At 46.5% G+C, this 20,191-nt stretch overlaps 1 protein-coding gene across 1 annotated transcript in view; it reads left to right on the forward strand.

The window, feature by feature from the left end:
* MBOAT2 (membrane bound glycerophospholipid O-acyltransferase 2) overlaps positions 1-20,191 on the forward strand; it is a 970,645-nt gene that overhangs the window by 739,971 nt on the left and 210,483 nt on the right. The window contains exon 6 of the mRNA XM_086926366.1: positions 14,542-14,596. Within this exon, the coding sequence (XP_086782492.1) occupies positions 14,542-14,596 (55 nt within the window). The remainder of the gene's footprint in view (positions 1-14,541; positions 14,597-20,191) is intronic.

Consider the following 20,191-nt stretch of genomic DNA (forward strand, 5'->3'; position numbering starts at 1 on the left):
TAGATCTGCTGGACCGCTCTGTATATTCCGTTAATCTTAAATTACAACAGTGGCGCGCGGTTTGTCTTTTATATTATACTCCGAATGTAATTCTAAAATGGGGAGCAACCCCATCTGTAGATAGAACAGATAGAACCAGATGTCCTAAGTGTAACCTCTTTTCTGCCGATGTCCTGCACATGTTCATGCTTCGCCCCCCAGCTACAAAAATTCTGGAAAGGGGTGATAAACTAAGTCTGGGTCATCCCATACAGTTATCTGTTAAAGAGAAAATGATGGGTGTTAAATACGAATTTGAAGGAGGCCTACAGGAATTAATTACAATTAGGCTGGTATCTGCCTGTCTTTGTATTGCCCGAGCATGGATCTCAGAGAGTGCTCCTAAAGATTCAGAATGGTGCTTTCTTGAATTAGAACTCGCTTTGGCTAAAGCAAGAGGCGTTTCCTTGCTGTTAAAGTTTGATAAGATTTGGAAAAACTAGATGGGTTTTTACCATCGCCAATAATGATTAATTGGAAATTGCTTAACTTTCTTTGTGTGCATGTCCCTGTAATATATTATATTATAATTTTAGTCCAGGATATTAATCAATGTATTTATCTTTCATGATTTAAGAAATGTTATTGTTTGGGTACATTTGCCCCTACTTGATTGTTCTCCCTCTGATGCTTTATCGTTTTTTTGATGTTTTATCCTCTATGAATTGCTCTTATGTATTGTTTTTTCTATGACCCAAAACAATTCAATGAAAAGAAAAAGTATAGAGTAGGTACCAGCCTACATGGTGCTTGGAAATTGAATACTGCTCTCCTGCTTGATCCATAAGTATTCAGATTCCTAGATCTAATGAGTATATTGAGAACTGTATACTCTCAATTGAATGGGCTTTCACAATATGCAGGACATGTACAGTAATGAGGGACTTCATTTGTATGTTTTGAAAATAATAGCAATACAAAATGATGGAGATGAAGCAGCTAGAATTGAAAATGAATGAATTAGAAGTGGAATGCCCTCTGACCAAACTAGGAACAACCTCATAGTATTAATGGAAGAATATTCCATCCTAAAGTTCGACAATGATAAAACTCTTGTCTGTTTTTTTAAAGTAAGAATCAAGGGACTGAGAGGCAAGCTAGACAGTCTGCTGACCTGGCTTGCCAAAAAGGAAGAAGGACCAAAGTGAGATATGTGGTCGGTATTGAGGCCCATAAGGGACATTTTCAGTGCTGCTACGATTGCGCTGGCTTTTGCTTACTATGATAAAACACTGTCCACCTGAATAAGGGCCAGGGTGCCAATGAAAAATTCATGAGCTTTACATGAGACTTACATACATGATGGCCTGTATTTAGAGGCTGGGGACTGTGCTTCCGTGAACAAGGGTGGGAACAATCAGAGAAAAGTTACAGCTCAGTAGATTAACATGCTCTATTGGAATAAATTCAAAAAATAAGTCAGTAGTTATGTATGTTTCTAGAGTGTAATGAAAGGATACTTTTCCTCTCTGATTTGAGACTGGAAAATACTGTTGTGATACATATGCAAGGAAAACGGTCAGTTTCTCTCATAAACAGAGCATCAAAAATACAAGCTAAGGTCCAAGAAAACAGTCTTGTGAATGCGTTTAGAGGTTAAATCCACCCAGACTAAATGGCTCCTGCCACAGGAAATCAACTTACACATTCCCCATAATGCTGTAGCTGTAGAATAATTGAGAGCCCCTACACTGGTGTAAATATTAGGAAAATGCATTTAACTCTGGAAGACTAGAAGTTCCGGTCACCTTTCCGCCAACTGTGCTCTTCAATGTGTGTGCTTCAGACATAAGTGTGATCCTGGGTTAGGGTGCACATCTCAATCATTACATAATTCTATGTCAGGACCAGAGGCTTCAGATTATGCTATATCTTCCTTCGCTTTATTAACATAAAGAAACCACAGCAGCTTAGGAAAAGATATAATAAGAACAAAAAATGCTTTAAACATAAAGCATTGACGTAATGTTCAACAAGAAATCAACAACAACTCCCAAGAGTCTCTTTGCTTGTAACAATAGTCCATAGTCCTTTGTCCATCATCACTATATAACCGGACTTCCCATCATCTTCCTCCTCTTTCTTCGCTGCTCCCGCAGCCAGATAAGTGCTTTTCTATTTTGTCTTCTTTTACTGTGATTGATTGTCTTGTGTGCGGTCTTTGGGGACTCCTTGCATGGTTTATTCCCTTTCAGAGTCCCCGGTTGCAGGAACGTTCTATCGTTCCTACGCGACTTTATTCCCACTTGTGTGCGGTGTGTACATAGACCGCAAGGGGGCGGCCTGTCGTCTCGCCGACCCTCCGGCGCGCCTCCGCAGTGCGAGGAGCCACGCCGTGGGGTCTGCTTGCGCAGGGGCCGACCCTCGCGTACCCCTCTGACACCTGGTGATCCGGGTCTGTACTTTACCAATTTTGACGCCCTCTGGGGTCTGTATAGCGGTTCTGACCGCGTGAATCGCCTTCGGGCGAGATCTGTGCACCTCTTTACCCGTGTGTGGCCTAGCGCGCTTGAGGGGTACGTAGACCCGGTCCCGGCGAGGAGGGTCTGCGCGCTTGGGGGTTGGTGCAGCCCACCTGCCACGTCAGCTGGCCCAAAACGTGATCGCAGCCGCTGGGCCTGCCCACATTCGAGAACTTTCTCGGTTGCCGCCCTCTTGGGTGCCCCGCATTTGCCCCTTGGTTCCGAGATGGAAGGGGAGTACGATGAGGAGGCCTGCCCCTATCTGCAGGATGAGGAGTTTTATCAGGCGGTGGACAACTCCATCTATCGTTGCGTGACGGAGGTGGTAGGGCCCATGGAGGACCGCCTTTCTGCCCGCATCGTGGAGGAGTGTGCGAAGCTGGCAGCGGCGCAGGTGCCTCCGTCCCCCGAACTCCCAGGGACGTCCGGCGGGTTGCCACCCGCTCCGAAGAGACCCCGTGGTGAGGGACCTTCATCGGAGGCCCAAGGCGTGGACAAGGGCGCTTTCGAGCGACTTCGGGACGCCTTCCTGGCCAAGGCGACGGCGGTGCCTCCGACGCCCTTGGTGGACCCTGGCACTTCGGGCGACGTGTCTACGGCGCCCGCCTTCCCGATCTACGACTCTCCGGACACGGATGACGACGGGGAGTCGACCCGTTCTTGGCTCCCGACACCTTCAGCGAAGGAGATGCCCCGAGACGAGTCGGGCATGCTGGACCCGGACGAGATCGTCCACCCCTGATCCGCGGCCTGGGCCCCGGGGGAGACGGTGGCGAAGTTTGTCGCGGGTAGACTGCGCAAGCCCCTGGAGAAGGAGGCGAGGGGTTGCCTGCGCGGGGAATGCCCTCGGCCTACTCTGGAAGGGAAAGTGGCCATGACCCCAGAATTGGACCCCAAGATGGCCACCTTCCTGGCGAAATTTATGAAGGACCCCAGGAAGGGGATCGACCGGTCCTGGCGGGCTTGCCAGGACAAGTTGTTGGATGCGGTCGGGCCCGCCACGAAGATCCTCGATATGGCGGAGGAGGCTCGAGCGAATGGCACCGCCATTTCCCCGGAGGTGCTCTCCAACTGGGCCCAGAGGGTGATCGTATTTTTGGGCAACGCCAACTGTGCCCTGTCCACGGAGAGGCGGCGTTCGCTCCTTATCAAGCTGGATCCGAAGCTGAGGGACCTGGCCTCGTCGGAGGCATGTGCCGTGGCCCAGGGTGGCCTCTTCGGTGAGCCTTTCATCCGCGAGCTGGGGAAGTTCGTGAATACGTTCACGTCGCTGGACAAGGCCCAGTCCAGCATCAAGAGGGTGTTCCACCAGCGTTTTTCTGGAGGGGCCGGTCGCGGCAGGGGCCGCGCGATCGGCCGTGGTCAGCAGACCAACAACCGTGGACAAGGCTCCGGAAGAGGTCAGTACCAGACCTCGGCCACCTACACCAACGTCTACCCCACGAGGGGACAACGCTATGGTGGCAGAGGGTTCAAGAAGAACTCCGGACAAGGAAATGCCCCCGGTAAGTGTACTTTGCTTGGATCAAGTTCCGATTGGGGGGCGGCTGGCAAGCTTTTACGGGGAGTGGGAATTGCTCACTGCCGATGCTTGGGTTTTGCAAACTGTGAGAGGTTTCCATATAGAGTTTCACGACCAACCAACTCGGGTGAGGCCCCCGCGCCCGATGGTTTTCTCAGAATCTGACGCGCGTTTGGTAGACGAGGAGGTCTCGGACTTGCTGCGCAAGGGAGCCATCCGTCTATCAACGCGCCACCCACATGGGTTCCTCAGCAACGTCTTCTTGGTAGACAAGACAGATGGGGGCAAAAGGCCTGTGATCAATCTCAAGGAGTTCAATGGGTGGTTGGTCTACCGTCACTTCAAGATGGAGGGGATCCACCTCCTTCGGGACGTGCTCCTCCCTCGGGATTGGATGGTGCGACTGGATCTCAAGGATGCCTACTTGGTCGTTCCCATCCACCCCCCTCATCGTCGTTTCCTACAATTCCTGTGGGACGGCAAGGTGTTCGAATTCACCGCCCTGCCGTTCGGTCTTTCTTCGGCCCCGTGGTGCTTCACGAAGGTCCTCCACCCGGTAGTGGAGTTTCTCAGAAGTCAGGGGGTCCGTATGATAGTATACTTAGACGACATCCTCCTCATGGGGCAGTGCCCAGAGGTACTGGCAGGACAGCTGCGTCAAGCTGTCGGCCTGCTTCAGAGACTGGGGTTCGTCATCAACGGCTCCAAGTCGGTTTTGGTTCCCACTCAGCAGATCACCTTTTTAGGTTTCGTGGTGGACTCGGTACAGGCGGTCTTGAGCCTACCGGGTCGGAAGGTCGCAAAGATACGACACCTGCTTCGGCAGACGATCGCGAAGGATCGTACGTCACTGCGCCATGTCGCCAAGGTGGTGGGTCTTCTATCGTCCTCCATCCAGGCGATTTTCCCAGGCCCGCTGCACTACAGGGCTCTTCAGCGCCTGAAGGCGCAGCATTTGCGCCGTGGGATGTGTTACGATCAGTGGGTCCCCCTCACGGACGAAGTGAAGGAGGAGATGTCATGGTGGCTGTCTCACATGGAGGCATGGAATGGGCGAGCGATCTTCGGGTCGGCTCCGGACTTGATCAAAGAGTCAGACGCCAGCAGGTCGGGCTGGGGCGCCCGGTGCGGGGATTTTTCCACCGGCGGCGCCTGGTCGTCAGAAGAACAACAATTGCATATCAATTGTTTGGAGCTCCTTGCGGGCTCCTTCGCGGTTCGCTGTTGGACCAAAGATTCGGTGAAGGCTTGTGTCCTGCTACGGATGGACAATATTTCGGCGGTCCGGTATGTGAACCACCTAGGGGGTCCTCGGTCCCGCGCCTTGGCGGACTTAGCGAAGGACTTCTGGGATTATTGCCTGTCTCGTCACATTGCGGTGACGGCGGAGTATCTGCCAGGCCAGTGCAATCAGGTAGCGGATTGGCACTCTCGACATCTCAGGGATGCCAGCCAGTGGAAGCTGGATCCGGGGGTCTTCCGGTGGCTACACTCCCTTTGGGGCCCCTTCTCGGTGGACCTCTTCGCGTCCCGTCTCGACCACCAGCTGCCGCGGTTCTACAGCTGGAGGCCGGACCCTCTGGCGGAGGCCACGGACGCGTTCTTGCAGGATTGGAGTCGGGAACAGCCGTTTGCGTTTCCCCCGTTCTCCATGATCATGCGAACGGCGGCCCGAATACGCCGCCAGGGTGCGGAACTGGTGTTGGTTACACCGCTGTGGAGGTCTCAAGTATGGTTTGCGGTTCTTCTGGAACTTTCTTGGGATTTTCCAATCCTACTCCCCCTGTTTCCTCTGCTCCTGACGAGCCCGGATCAGGAACCTCACCCTCTCGTCATGCAGAACACTCTCCGCCTCGTGGCGTGGAGGCTCTCAGGAGACGCTGGACGCTCCCGGGCCTTTCGGGGTCAGCTGCGCATTTGCTCTCCAAAGCATGGGCCGATAGTACGACGAAGCGTTACAGATCCGCTTGGCTTAAGTGGATGCGTTGGTGTTTACGAAGGGATTTGGATCCCATGGTCGCCGGCCTTGTTCCCGTGCTGAATTTCCTGGCTCATTTGGCCGACAAGGGGTTAGCGTATAGGACGATCAATGCTATCCGGTCGGCGATTTCTGCGGGCCACGATAACATCGATGGCCACCCGGTAGGGGAACACCCTTTTGTGTGCCGGCTTCTGCGAGCGGTTCGCCTCGCACTGCCGCCAGAACCCAGGTACTCCGTCCTTTGGGACGTCAATTTGGTTCTGAATCTGTTCCTGTCGTGGCCAGCGAATTCTTATCTGTCTCTTAAGGAGCTCTCGGCGAAATTAGCCATGTTGTTATGTCTGGTCTCTTGTAGGCGCGTCTCGGACGTGCGCGCGCTGGATGTTTCTGCACGCATTTTTTCCCCGGATGGGGTTACTTTTACGGTGGGCCGACGCACTAAGACGTCGTCGCGTTCCATTTCTTATCCAGCCTTTACTGACACTCCTAAGTTGTGTGTCGTGCAATGCCTCAAAGCATATGAGGACCTGACCTTGGATCTGCGCCCTCCGGGCGAGCGTCAGCTGTTGATTGCCCTGCGGAAGCCACACAAAGCTGTCTCCTCCCCCACTATTGCTCGGTGGGTGCGTTGGGTCATGCAGGAAGCGGGCATCAATACTTCTCTCTTTGGAGTGCACTCCGCCAGGGGGGCCATGGCCTCTAAGGCATTCTCGGTGGGTGCTCGTCTGGAGGACCTTATGCGAGCAGCGGACTGGTCCTCGGATTCCACCTTCAAGAGGTTTTATTTTAAGCCGGTGGTGGATTTGGCTCAGTTGGTGGTAAGTAAGCTTTAAACTAGCATAATCTGAAGCCTCCGGTCCTGACATAGAATCGAAATTTGCCTAGCTTACGTAACGGTAAGTTTCAATTCTATTAAGGACACGGAGGCGAGGATTATCCCACCCGGACTACAGTGGTGTCTCTACCCACCCGTATGGCAGTAAGTAAAGCGTTTTCCTTTACGTTGTCAGTGCTGTGTTGTTCACTGAATGCTCCTCGCCTTGTTGTCGCATTTTCCTGGGCCACCTCGCTGATACTGTTCCTTTTTTGGCAGGCAACGACGGTGCTAAACAGGACCAATGAGGCTTAAGCGTGATCTGCGCGAAGAAAGAGGAGGAAGATGATGGGAAGTCCGGTTATATAGTGATGATGGACAGAGACAAAGGACTATGGACTATTGTTACAAGCAAAGAGACTCTTGGGAGTTGTTGTTGGTTTCTTGTTGAACATTACGTCAATGCTTTATGTTTAAAGCATTTTTTGTTCTTATTATATCTTTTCCTAAGCTGCTGTGGTTTCTTTATGTTAATAAAGCGAAGGAAGATATAACATAATCCTCGCCTCCGTGTCCTTAATAGAATTGAAACTTACCGTTACGTAAGCTAGGCAAATTTCGATTCAAGGTCTCTGGGACAACAACATAAACCTCTCCCATCAACTATCTATAGCTTCTAGCAGTGTTTCTAGCGCTGTAAGCTTTTCAGTCTCATCTCACAGGCAAAGATGTCCTAGTCCTCACAAGCAACTTGACAACCATTACATTATGTACAAAACAAGGGGAAACACCCTCTGTCTGGCTGTCACGCCTATCTCTGGAAATGGGCAATACATCACAAGATTCACCTTCTGGCTAATACTTCCAGGGAGTGAACAATCAAAATGCCGACCTCCTCAGCAGAAGGAGCCAGTAAATACACGAGTGGGAAATTCATCCCCAAGTTCTCCTTCCCTGCTTTCTACAATGTGGATGCCTACAAATAGATCTTTTTTGCCAAAGTAGACAACGCACAATGCCCAAACATCGCCTCCAGGTTCCCACACCCTCTCTCCAAAGGCAATGCACTATGGATGACTTGGTCAGGGATATTTGCCTACACATTTTCTCCTCTCCCACTTCTTCCGTTTCTGGTTCGGAAACTCACGCAAACATCACTCACACTGATTTTGTAGCTCCCACATGAGCCCCTCAACCGAGGAACCCCACCCTGTTAGAGCTCTCAGAAGTTCCACATCAAAACTACATCTCACTTCCAGTCTCCTCACTCAGAACCATGGACAAATCATGCATCCATATCCCAAGGAGATCAACTTAGCAATTTGGTTCCTGAAGTCATAGAGTTTGGATATGTAAATTTGCCACCAGACTGTATGACTATTCTGAAAGAAGCCAGAAAACCTACTACCAGAGCTTTCTATGCAGCAAAATGGAAAAGATTTGTTGTTTACTGCAATAACAATAAAATTCTACCTCTAGATGCTTCTGTTCAGAACATTGACTGTTATCTTCTAAACCTACAGCAATGCGGGCTAGCTTATATTTCTGTTCGGTTGCATCTTGCAGCAAAACAGACAGCATTTGTATTTTTCCAAAGAGAATACTGCTATATGGTCTATGCAAAGCATGTGTATCTACAGCACACATGCCTCAAACGGATTATGCTACCTACCCAGTAAGCATCTGTTGTTGGCATGTAGAGCTGTAGATTCACATTTGCCCACCCTTCTCTCCAGGCACATGTAGTTTTTGCAGTTCTCATTATTTACATTATCTATACATGGACATCTCTTTACTACACTCACTTACTCCATTCTCACCCTCTTGCGGAAAAACAATCTAACAATGGAGTCGATGCCCAGGTACACTATCATTGAAAGGAGGAGTCACCTTACCTCGTGCCTGGAAAGACTTCTTTGAAGAAAAACACCTTGCAAATAACCGGACCCAACACTAGATGGCAGGAGCATGCAAAGCATGTGAATCTACAGCTCTACATGCCAAAAACAGATGCTTGCTGGGTAAGTAACATAATCCTTTGGAGGAAAGGGTATGTATTGTTGGCAGACAGATTCAGTATAGGGTGGGCTATTGGTGTTTTGTTGGCATAATCATTTTGGATCACTTTTGATTCCTGTGTAATACTTTATCATAATACATGGGCTTTTATTGATCACGTCACTGGACCCACAATGTCCTTTCTGGGTGCAATTTCGACAGAATTGATCACCTTTTCATTATGAATACCCATGTCATTTGTTCACTTTGTTTTTGTGAGAGATAATCCAGCCTCATGGCCTGCTATTTGACTTGGGTTTTGGTCACGGTTATTGTGACATTGTGGCTTTTGAAAGGAATGTAGTGGAATGTATGGGGATGAGTGTTCTTGTGGTGTTTATGGATGGTTTGTGTAATGTTGGGTGAGCAGTTGATGCTGAAGACTTGGAGGAGCTGGAGTCTGAGCTGTCGGTGTAGTGTGCTTAAGGAAATAAAGACGACTTTCACCAAGACCCCTGCCTCACCTCATTGGAACACCTCAGCAGGAACATCACTCTGACGTGGGTGTGCATTATCCTTTTGCGCACTGCCGAACTTTGTGAAGTTTGCAGGTGGTGACGCAACTACATGGCTTCATTCTACATCGGGTCCCACATGCTCTACGTTCCTGTGGTGGAAGGCTAGCAACGCTCCGTTGTGAGACACATACAGGGACATAGGAAATTGTAAAGCTGCGTTGGAAATAAGGAGATCCTCACGGATTAATTATGTATATTGCGATGGCCTGCACACCTCTGCCTGCCATCGGGAGCAAGAGGTGACAGCCAGCAGCGACAGGCATGCTTAAGGTTGTTGTTAAAACACACTGTGTTTCAGCGGACCTGTTTGTTTTAAGGAATTTCCCGGTGACAAGCACACCGCATCTGAGTACTGAGTAGTTTTTCTATAACTTAGATAATGTTAGATGGTTTCCACCCTAAGTTTCCACGTCTCACTTTTAATCTGATTTTATGAATTAATATCACTTTGGCTAATTTGCTTCTTTCCGATTGTCTGTGTGTGCATATGTTCAAATTGCTGTCCTTATTGGGCGTGCATAGAGATGAGCAGTGACAAAATTTTGCCATTTTTTATCTACTGTGTTGTGAGTTTATAATTGTGAAAATATGGCATGTCCGCTCTGACTCCGTTCTTCTTCTCCTCTCCTGGGGAGCATTTAATTAAATGGGAGAAATGAACAAATGTATTTTTAAGATATGTCAGTGTTTCTGGAACTAATATGACAGCTGAAAGTAAGGCGTCCATCATATTGCACTTTTTGGGACCTCAAGGTCAAGAAATTTGATTACCTTCTTGGTTTGACTGAGGAAGAGAGTGATGATATGAATGATTATGAAGTATGTTTGAAGAAGTTGGACACACATTTTCTTACAAATCTACTGTCTGTTCTTGAACGTTGTCATGTTGGCAAACGCATGCAAAATCAGGGGAGTCTGTGAAAGAATGCATTACTGCTCCAAGACAGTTAGCAGCAACTTGTAAATTTGGTATGTCTGTCGATGAGCGTTTGAGAGATCAGTTTATGCTTGGCTGTAGCAACAATAAGATATGGGAAGAGTTGTGATACAGGGATGATCACTCTCTTTCTGAAATAATCATTTTGGCCAAAAGTTTTGAACACAGTGTAGTGTGTGTGGGGATAGACATTTTTTTTTTTACGTCTCTTTAGAGGGCTGCAGGTGGTATTGTTTCTGTACTGGATAAAGGGAGTTGAGTGACGAGCTTGATATGGCAGAACGGCAAAGGTGTGAAAAGTTAAAGTAAAGTCAAAAATTCTCGATCAAATGTTTTAGATGTGAGGCAGTTGAGCACATGGTTAATGATAATGTCTAGGATGGAAAATTAGGTGCAAGTTGTGTTTGCAAAAGGGCATTTGAGTAAGTATTGCAGAAGCACAGGGAATGAATGTAAGATTAACTAAGTGTTACAGGATGTGTCGGATTGTGAGGAGATAATTTTACAAGTGTCTAACAAAGGAGGTGATGCCCCGATGATTTTATTATAATGGAAGGGAGGCAAGTTAAAATGCTCTTTGATTTGGGGCATAATTGATGATTATTTCCAATTATATTTTTGCAGATGGGCTAAAAAGTAGGGTGCAGTAGTGTAAGCCAAATGTTAAACCACCAGGGTTTGGTGGTGAGCCCATTAAACCAGTGGGTTATTTTCAAGGAATGGTGGAAAATTTTGTAGGAATGGCTGTTGGTAAAATGTTTGTTGCTGCCAAGGGTGATGCTTTCATAAGGTTGTTTCCCAAACAGAATTGGGGCGTCATTTTGGATACTATTTATAAAACGCCCATTAGATTGAGGGATAATGAGAATATAAAATGGTTGAAGGCAGTAAAGTGGTCAAGTGTCAATCTAATACATTTTCTGAGGGAGTTTCTGTCTTTGCTGATACCCTCGGGTGCTTGCAAGAGTATGTACACAAGATTAAGATCAGAGAAGGGTCTACACCCTTAATTATCACAGTACAGCAGGTACCTTTTGAGGTCAAGGAAGCTGTGCTTGAGGAGTTGAAGAAATTTGAAAGAATAGGTGTTATTGAGAAGCTTGAGGGGACGGATTGGTTAAATCCAGTGGTCGTAGCAAGAAAACAAAATGGCAAGATTAGTTCGGGTGTGGACCTTAGGGGTCTTAACAAAGCAGTTGTGGTGGACAGGTTTCCTATTCCTGAAATTGATGAATTTGTATGTATGCTGGCGAATGTGAAGTGGTTTTCTGCTTTGGACCTAGCCTCAGCATATCACCAGGTAAGATTACATGATGATTCAATGGCTCTTACTGTGTTTATTACATTCAACAGCACATATAGATTCCAAAGGATGCCGTTTGGCTTAGTTCTGGTGGCATCAGTTTTTCAGAGAGCCATGTAGAGTATATAAAGTGGATTATCCACTGTGAAGGTGTATCAAGATGATATCCTAATTTTTGGTGATGCTTATGAAGAGCACGATGTGAGGGTGCGAGCAGTGGTGCAGAAACTGTGTGAAAATGGTTTTATGCTTAAATGTGAAAAATGCAGCTTTCATAAGAAAGAATTCGTTTCTGAGACATACCTTGACAGAAAATAGGTCGAGACCAAAATTGAAGTTTGTGAGGTCTATCACTGAGATGGCTGTTCCTCAGAACAATGAGAAATGTGCTTCATTTTTGGGATTTGTAGAGTTTTATAGCAAATTTGCAAGTACGTTTTCAGAGAAAACCTTTGTTATTAAGTGGTATAAGGAGTGTGAGAGTGAGTTTCATCATTGGAAGGAGGAGTTGCAGAATGCTCAGAATTTGAAACGTTATTGTCTTGATTTGTACAGATACCAGTGTGTAGGGTTTGGGTCGACTTTTATGGAGAGAGTTGAAGAAAAGGAGAGGACAATAACTTTCATTTCACTTGCCTTAAGACCAGCAGAAAGCAGTCATTTAGTTATCAAGCATGTGGCTCTTGCCATTTTTGTGGGCAGTGAGGTAGTTGAAGAGTTTCCTGTGGGGCAGGAAGTTTGTCAGAACGGATCATAAACTGCTGAAGGAGGTGCTTATGAAGAAGGCAGTTGTTAATGTGTCTAGCAGAATTGCTAAGTGGGTTGTGGAGTTGCAGGGATATGAATTTCATGTTGTGCATATTCCTTGGAATAGTAATTTGGTAACAGATTGCTTATCTAGGATGGTGAAGACAGAAGGTATCGACTGTGAAGATGATGTTTTGGAAGATGAAATGGTACGTGTTATGACACAAAGGGTGATTTGTGAAGCGGATTGGAAAAAAATGGAAGTTGAAAATGACAAGGTGTTGCTGAGAGTGGTTAGCATGTTAGAAAATGGTAGGGTTGACAAGACGGTGTTGGCTTATGAGGTGTGGTTGTTTAGGAGTGTCAAGCAAGAATTGTCAAGTAATAAAGGGTTGTTTTTTTAAGGAATCAGGTTGGTCTTTCCTGAAGTGGTGAGAGGGAGGTCGATTAAAATGGCGCATAAGGGCATCAGGGTATTTCAAGGTCTAAAGTGTGTTTGCGAGCAGATTATTGGTGGCCAAGGATGGATAAAGAGAGAAAGAGGTGAGAGTGTTGCATGAGTGATCACATTTGTAAGATGTGGGAGCAAACCATGGTTGTGAGGAACATGCCCAAGAGCGCACGGGATGAGATAACTTTGGATATTTTGGGACACCTTAATGTTAGGTCGCAAGAGACATTCTTCATTGTTCTGGTGGATCTTTATTCCAGATAGCTGGAACTTGCATTTGAGTGATGCAAAATCATATAAAGTGATTGAATTCTTGTCTTAGGTGTTCATAAGAGAAGGTTTACTTGGTTATGTACTGATGGACAATGGAGAGCAGTTTGTGTCAAGAGAGTGAAAAGGATGGTGTGGTGTGCACCATAAAGGAGGCCATTTAGTTGGCGAGACGTGCTGGAAAGGATTGGGTGCGTGAATTTTGGAAGTGTTTGGAAGTGTATAGGGTGACTCTGCATGCTACTACTGGAAAGACGTTTTTTGAACTGTTGAGAAGCAACCAAGCTAATTCTGTGCTGGCACCTGCATGGATCAAGAACTGTACGAATATGAATGGAGAGGTTGAGGATGATGGATGGATGGAAAGAGTGTTGGAGGAGGTGATGCTAGGAAGGTGTATACAGACAGATGTAAACCCACAACAAATGTTGATGTAAAGGTGGGAGAAGTGGTCAGTGTAAAAGTGCCCGTCACACATGGATTGTTTTCTAAATACAGTCACCCCATGAAGGTAATCAAAGTGTTCAACAGTGGTGTGAAACCAGAGGATGGATGCATTTGGAATCTTAATAGAGGGGTTAAAGTTTCGAAGGAAGAAGTTGATGGAGTTCCTGGAGATGAGGAACTTAAAAGTGATGAGACTGTTTACAACAGGAACGGCAGAATGAGTACTGTTTGTCAGAGTGGGGTGAAGCGTGAAACAAGGCAACCCTGGCGCTTCAAAGACTACCTAATGTACAAATAATTTTCTTTTGCATTAGTTATGTTTATCTTATAGTTTGTGTTTGCTCATTTAATGTTTGGTGAAGGAAAGCTGTGTGGCATTCTGGCTTAACCCCTTGCGTGCTCGTGACTGAACCGTTCCGTCACGAGCCTCGGGTGGGCTGTGCTGGTGACGGAATGGTTCCGTCACGGCCCGCTAGACGCGCCTGCGCGGCACGAATTCCACGCCTGCGCTGAATGTTCTATTAGGCGGGCGGGGCCGTGACGGAACCGTTCCGTCACAAGCACAGCCCACCCGAGGCTCGTGACAGAGCGGTTCCGTCACGAGCACGGGAGCGCCGCGCAGCCCCCCTCCCCCCTAGCACTGCGGCGGAGTAGCCGCCGCAGCTAAGGGGTTAAGGAAGGAATGAATGTAGTGGAATGTACGGGGATGAGTGTTCTTGTGTTGTTTATGGATGGTTTATGGAATGTAGGGTGATTAGTTGATGCTGGAGATTTGGAGGAGCAGGAGCCAGAGCTTTGGGTGGAATCTGCATCCGAAAAATAAAGACTACTTTCACTAAGACCTTTTTGCCTCGCGTCATTACAACACCTCAGTTATGTCTTCTGAACAGACACCAACAAGTATATTTAATTATGAAAACATTTTCCTAAAATGTATTTGTAATCGAGGTTTAGCATCTAGTTTTATTTACAGTCTTTCTGTCCTTGTTTAGGAATGTGCAGAAAAGATGAAGAATTAACAGTGTCACAAAGGAGCTTAGCTGTAAGGTAGGCGTTCTCTTTGTTTAGTTGTGGATCTGATGAATGGTGCGTTTTTGCTTGCTTCATTATGGACTACATTTTTTGTATAGGTTGGCTGTTTACAGTTATGGCATGCATTTAAAGCCATGTATTAAATTTACTGCAAGTTTTCACATTCATTTTGTTTGTTTGGACTGGAAACTGCAATGATGCGTTCTCTAATCCCTGCTTTAACCCTACCAGCTCGACTCAGAGTTATGGCGAATTGCTAACCAGAGCGGAATGATAAGATTTTGTTTAGATGAAAGCTGAGGAGAGCGACTAATGATTTGTTTGCTACTGTATGTTTTCTCTGGTCCATCTGCACAGCACATTATATGGCCCTTGGGTGTAAGCTGGCATTAGCCTGCCTTTCCCCAAGAGTCATTTGTACTTATTTAACTCAAGTCTACGTGCTGTATGTTTACCTCTAAGCATCTTTAATCTACATCTGGAAGAGTGAGTAATGCAGTTAATGTAAACACACACTGGATTGTATCATGAGTGGAGGATATTTATGACCTATCTTTCTTTACAATATGATCAGATTGATTATTCTGAATATATGTCTTCTGTAACTATATACATAAGTGGATGTGAGTAGGATGCAGACGAAATATTATGCCAGTCAACACCCGTTCATTATTCTTTTCAAAAACATAAAACATTTGGGCCTAGATGTAGGTAATTCTCATTTACCGACTCTAGAATACCGAATTTAACCGATTCGGTATTCTAGATTCGGTAAATGAGATGAAGTTACAAATTCGGTTTTTTTTACCGATTCTGTAGGATTCGGTAATTACCGAATCGGTATTTACCAATTCGCTAATTGCCATTGATTCCTATGGATCTTGAGGCCCATAGGAATCAATGTCAATTACCGAATCGGTAAATACCGATTTGGTAAAATTACCGATTTTGCAAGAGGGACAGGGTGTCACTTTGACACCCTTTTGCACCCCTGATTATGGCTTGTGTGCCATGTGACACACATACATGCCCTTAGGGCATGTTTGTGTGCCACATGGCACAGGTGTACATGCACAGATGTGCATGTACACAGGAATTCGTTATTTACCATGCAATAGTATTACATGGTAAATAACGAATCGGTAATGGCCTGTGGCACTGTTTTCAGTGCCACCTACATTTGTATTTACCGATTCGGTAAATTTACCGATTCGGTATTTTACAGAATCGGTAATTATACCGATTCTGTAACTATAAGGCCCCCTACATGTCAAACAGCAAATACGGGTCGGTAACGTACGAAATCGGCCGTTACCGACCGGTATTTGCCGTCCTACATCTGGCCCTTGATCTACTAAACATAACTTTGACTGATTCATTTGGAGCACTTTGTTTCCTTGATACTTTACTTTTTACTGTAGTTCAGGGCTTATCCTTGCCCCATATAGACTAACAGTTTTTAAATATGGTAAATCACTAGTGTCCCAAGGAAGCCACCTAAATATCATGCGCGAAAGTTGAAACATCAACAAATTGTATGTAAAGATTGTTACATACTGAAATATTTCCACAAACGTCTCATTTTATCAAATAATTAATTGTTGTACTTCTTCTGTCTTCCTTACCACTGCTTGGTTTAGCCTCTTTTTTAACAAGGATAGTTGTACACTCTAAACAATTTGAACTTTCTTGTCAAGGACCACGCCACCTGCATATTCGGGTTATTGAATTCAATAATGAGCACCTCTTTCACCTAAATTATAATTTCACTCCAGTTATTGAATTATGCAGAAGGGAACATTGTTCATATTCTTGGGGTGGATCACGTTGTTGGACTGGCCTTGGGTCAGAGGCGGACCGAGCGCAGGCTCAAAGAAACTCATCACAGACCACTGCCCCAATATAAAGGCCTGATCGAGATGGCAGAGACATTACATTGGCACGGCAGCGAGGCACCTGGATGAGCGAGCATCCCTAGGAGGCAGATGATGGGAGAAGATGGTAGCACGTCTCTCAGTGGCCCAGTAGGTAGAACACTGGAATCCAGGTGTGGCAGGGATAATCTGCTGACCCATATCCAGGCGGAGTGTGTCGCAGAAGGCATGAGGTCAGAACAATGGGCAGCATCACTGGAGACAGCCACAAGACGTCCATTGATGGGATCAGCATAGCTGGCAGACCTCCCTCCCAGTTAGTGACCCACCGGGCACAATCCACTAGGAAAGCCAACACAGGTTGGGGACCTGAGCTACTGGTTGCATCCATGGAGAATGGAGACCAGGTACAGCCCTGGTTTGTGAACATTGTTAGTCCTGCTGAAGCCTGGCAGGGCAGGTGGTAGTTAAGGGGTAATGCACCATCATTTAGGAGCGGCTGGATGCACCTAGTAGAAGCCTGGCAGCCTGTTGAGGCATAGCAGTATGGCGGTGACCCAACATAAATTGTGAACTCTTTTCTTAAAACACTGGATTTTTTTTTTAAATTAATTCTTTTTATTGAGCATATTGAAACCAGTACAACAAAACAAAAAAACATTTGCACTCTGAGTGCCGCAGTGTGTGTAAAATCGCAAGAAACCAAACAAAAAAAAATACAAAATGACAATCTTAGATGGTAGACTGTGAATTATATATTATCATGTGCATCCTTTCTCCCCCATTAGCTCCTCTTAGCCCCCCTCTCTCTGCTTCCTGTATCCTTTCTGATCTCCAATTGAGTGTGGTTCCTGGTAACAGAACACATATTGAGGTTTTAGATGTCCCCCTTTCACTCCACCAACTGTTCCTGCCATGGTCCCCATATTTTCACCTGTTTTTGAGGTCAGACCCTCACCCTGTAATAGGGTGCCTCTGCCTGTCTGCACCACTCCATGTTAGATATCTATCCCGTATTGTTGGAGTCTCACTATGTCTTGTCTCATTAGTGCTAGGCCTGCATTGCACAAGGCCAGCGTATATCGGTCGAGGGTCACCTCTCCCCAACCACACACTGGAGTCTCTTCACTGTTTTTCTTCCTGCCTCTTATTATGGTCAAGTTGGGGGTGTTTGGTTTGGAATACTGTGGAACCAACTGGACAATGAGTGGACTTTTTCCTTTGGCCCTAACTTCCTGGGAATGGTGGATCATCATCAGGTAAAGTGTGGGAGCTGGACAAATAGCCTGCCCAGCACATGGGAGAAGGCCAATGGAGAGGGACCCAGGTCACAGTGGACTTAGCCACAAGAACCTGTATCTGAAACAATTTGAGGAATTGGGCCTCACTTTTCTACTCGTCCTCCCCTCCATTTGACATTGACACAAAGAATTGCTAAACCCTCTACCCCTGTTGGTGCCAGGACACTGTCACACCCTGTGTCTCTGTTGCTTCCAGGCTACCCGCAAGGGTGGTAGTGCACTATACAACTACAGATAACATATTCCCAAAACGAGCTGAGAGACTGAAGGCCGAAAGTGGGCACAGTGCTTTGTCTTGCTGCTGGTTCATCTTTGTAGGAGTATGCAGTGAGGGTGCTGGACAAGGGGAAACAGTCTGCTATGCAAGTGGGGAGTCAACACTGCGATACCGTCCCATGGCTGCTCCTTCTTCGACAGCACCCCCTTAAGTGAACTGCTTTCTGCAGTGGGGTAGCACAAGTCTAGGTAAAATGGTAAGTAAGAGATAAGGTGCCCAGTGCATGGGAGAGGGCGGATCATGAGTGGAAAGGGCTTACATAACTCATCATCTTCAACAGCAATGATTGTATAAGCCACCCAGACATTTCACACAGTATAAGAAGCAAAAATAGTTGAAGTTGGGATGGGCTAAGCTCTCCCCAGACCGGACTTATGCAGCATTGAAAATAAGATGACTGAGGTGGAAGGAGACATCTCATAGAGGATTGAAAAGTGCTGGAGAAGTGGGCAGCAGATATAATGGAGAGCCAGTAGAAATGATCTTCGTTTGGTGGGAAATAGCAAGCAGCTGAAGGCACAAACACGTAACAATGTCTTGAGAAGTTGATACATTAGACAAACTATCAGCATGCTTAATCATAGAGCGAGCCCACTGGGCTCTTATGCAGAAACATCCTCTTGGAGCCCCACCAAACGATCGTCAAGATTCTGAATCTTAAAGACAGACAAAATCTTCAAAACTGTCCACACTTTAGACTAGGTTTAGTTTGATGCGAGCCGCATTAATGTCTTCCCTGACTACACTCGTCTGGTTCAGCATCAAAGGAAGTCTTTGGAAAGTGCCAAACAAAACCTGAGAGCCAGAAATATTGCATGTATATTTTTGTTTCCAGCTAATTAAAATGAATCTTTAAATCCACACCCCTCTTCTTTCCATCACCAGAGGATGCTTGTGCCCCAGTGGCAGAAAAGAGGAATCCTACTTCAAGGTCATTTCAGCATCTTCCCTCAGAGAAACAAGTAATACATGGTAAGCTAAACCAAGGAACAGATGTCGCATTAGGCTGCAACCGTACAGACGAAGAAGAGTGAACACTTCAAACACCTGGCCAACCGATGCAGGAAGTTAATGCTTTGCTTGATGGTGCTATGAGCAGGGCCGAACTGGCTGTACCAGCTATTTCCCCGGGAGGCTGGAAAGGTGGGGGCCAGTTTTGAGAATGGTAGGAACCGTTTTTTTTTCACTGGGGTTCGGCTTTGCAGTGGTGTTACACTATCGGCCCCCAGTAACAAATGCAGCTGTTCTTCACACTTGCAGCTCCCTACCCTGGGGGCTGGACTGACAAATTTGCCAGGGCTACTTAGTTGCTTAGTTTTCCCAGTCCAGCCCTGGCTATGAAAGGATGAACACTGAAGGGACTCCATCCTGAACCTGCAGTGTTTGAAGTGGGTTAATGTGATCTATTGGAGTTATCTTCATCCAGTTCCTTTGATTTTTTCTGATGGATATTTCCAACCACAAATTCCTTACCATTGGAATTTTCTCATCTTTTGTATTTCTCCATATGCCTGCCAGATCTGGAACTTTGTTTATAGCAACTGCTCTTGTGTGTTGGCAGGTGGCACCATTGGACTCTGCTTTGATCTCACTCGACCTCCAGACTTGACAGTACATCACTTTATTTCAAAATCGTCAGACACGGATCCGGAGCTCTGCCCCTAACTGTTGTCGGTTTTCACTGCTGCTTAAATTGAATTTTCAGCAAATAGACAATGTGCTAGGACAATGTCCTCTCCTCTCCAGCAAAACACAGGCTTCAAACCTTGCCACTACTGCAGGAAATATATGTCAGTCATGGACCACCACCATGCTTGGCTGTGTGTTCTACGGTGTAGGCACGATCATAGTCCAACAACAAATGCACCCTGATGCACCCAAAAGTGATCAGGGAGTGGAAAGTGAAACTATTTATCTCTATATGTAGGTGAACACAAAAAGTGAGGTGATCTTGCTCAGGACAGCAGACCCCCTCCAAGTTGCAGGCTCTCGTCCATTCCAGGTCTGTGTCGCACTTAAGGTTACTGCATTGCGATAAGTTGAAGAGGAAGTTGAGGAACACGTTTTGCCACAAGTGGCGAAGTCCTAGCAGGACTCATCTGTCTCACCATTCCCACTCTGGTGACAAGTCATGCAGTCGGCACTCCAAAGACCAGTC

Source organism: Lissotriton vulgaris, chromosome 6 (assembly GCF_964263255.1).
Source record: "Lissotriton vulgaris chromosome 6, aLisVul1.2, whole genome shotgun sequence".
Lineage (NCBI taxonomy): Eukaryota > Metazoa > Chordata > Amphibia > Caudata > Salamandridae > Lissotriton > Lissotriton vulgaris.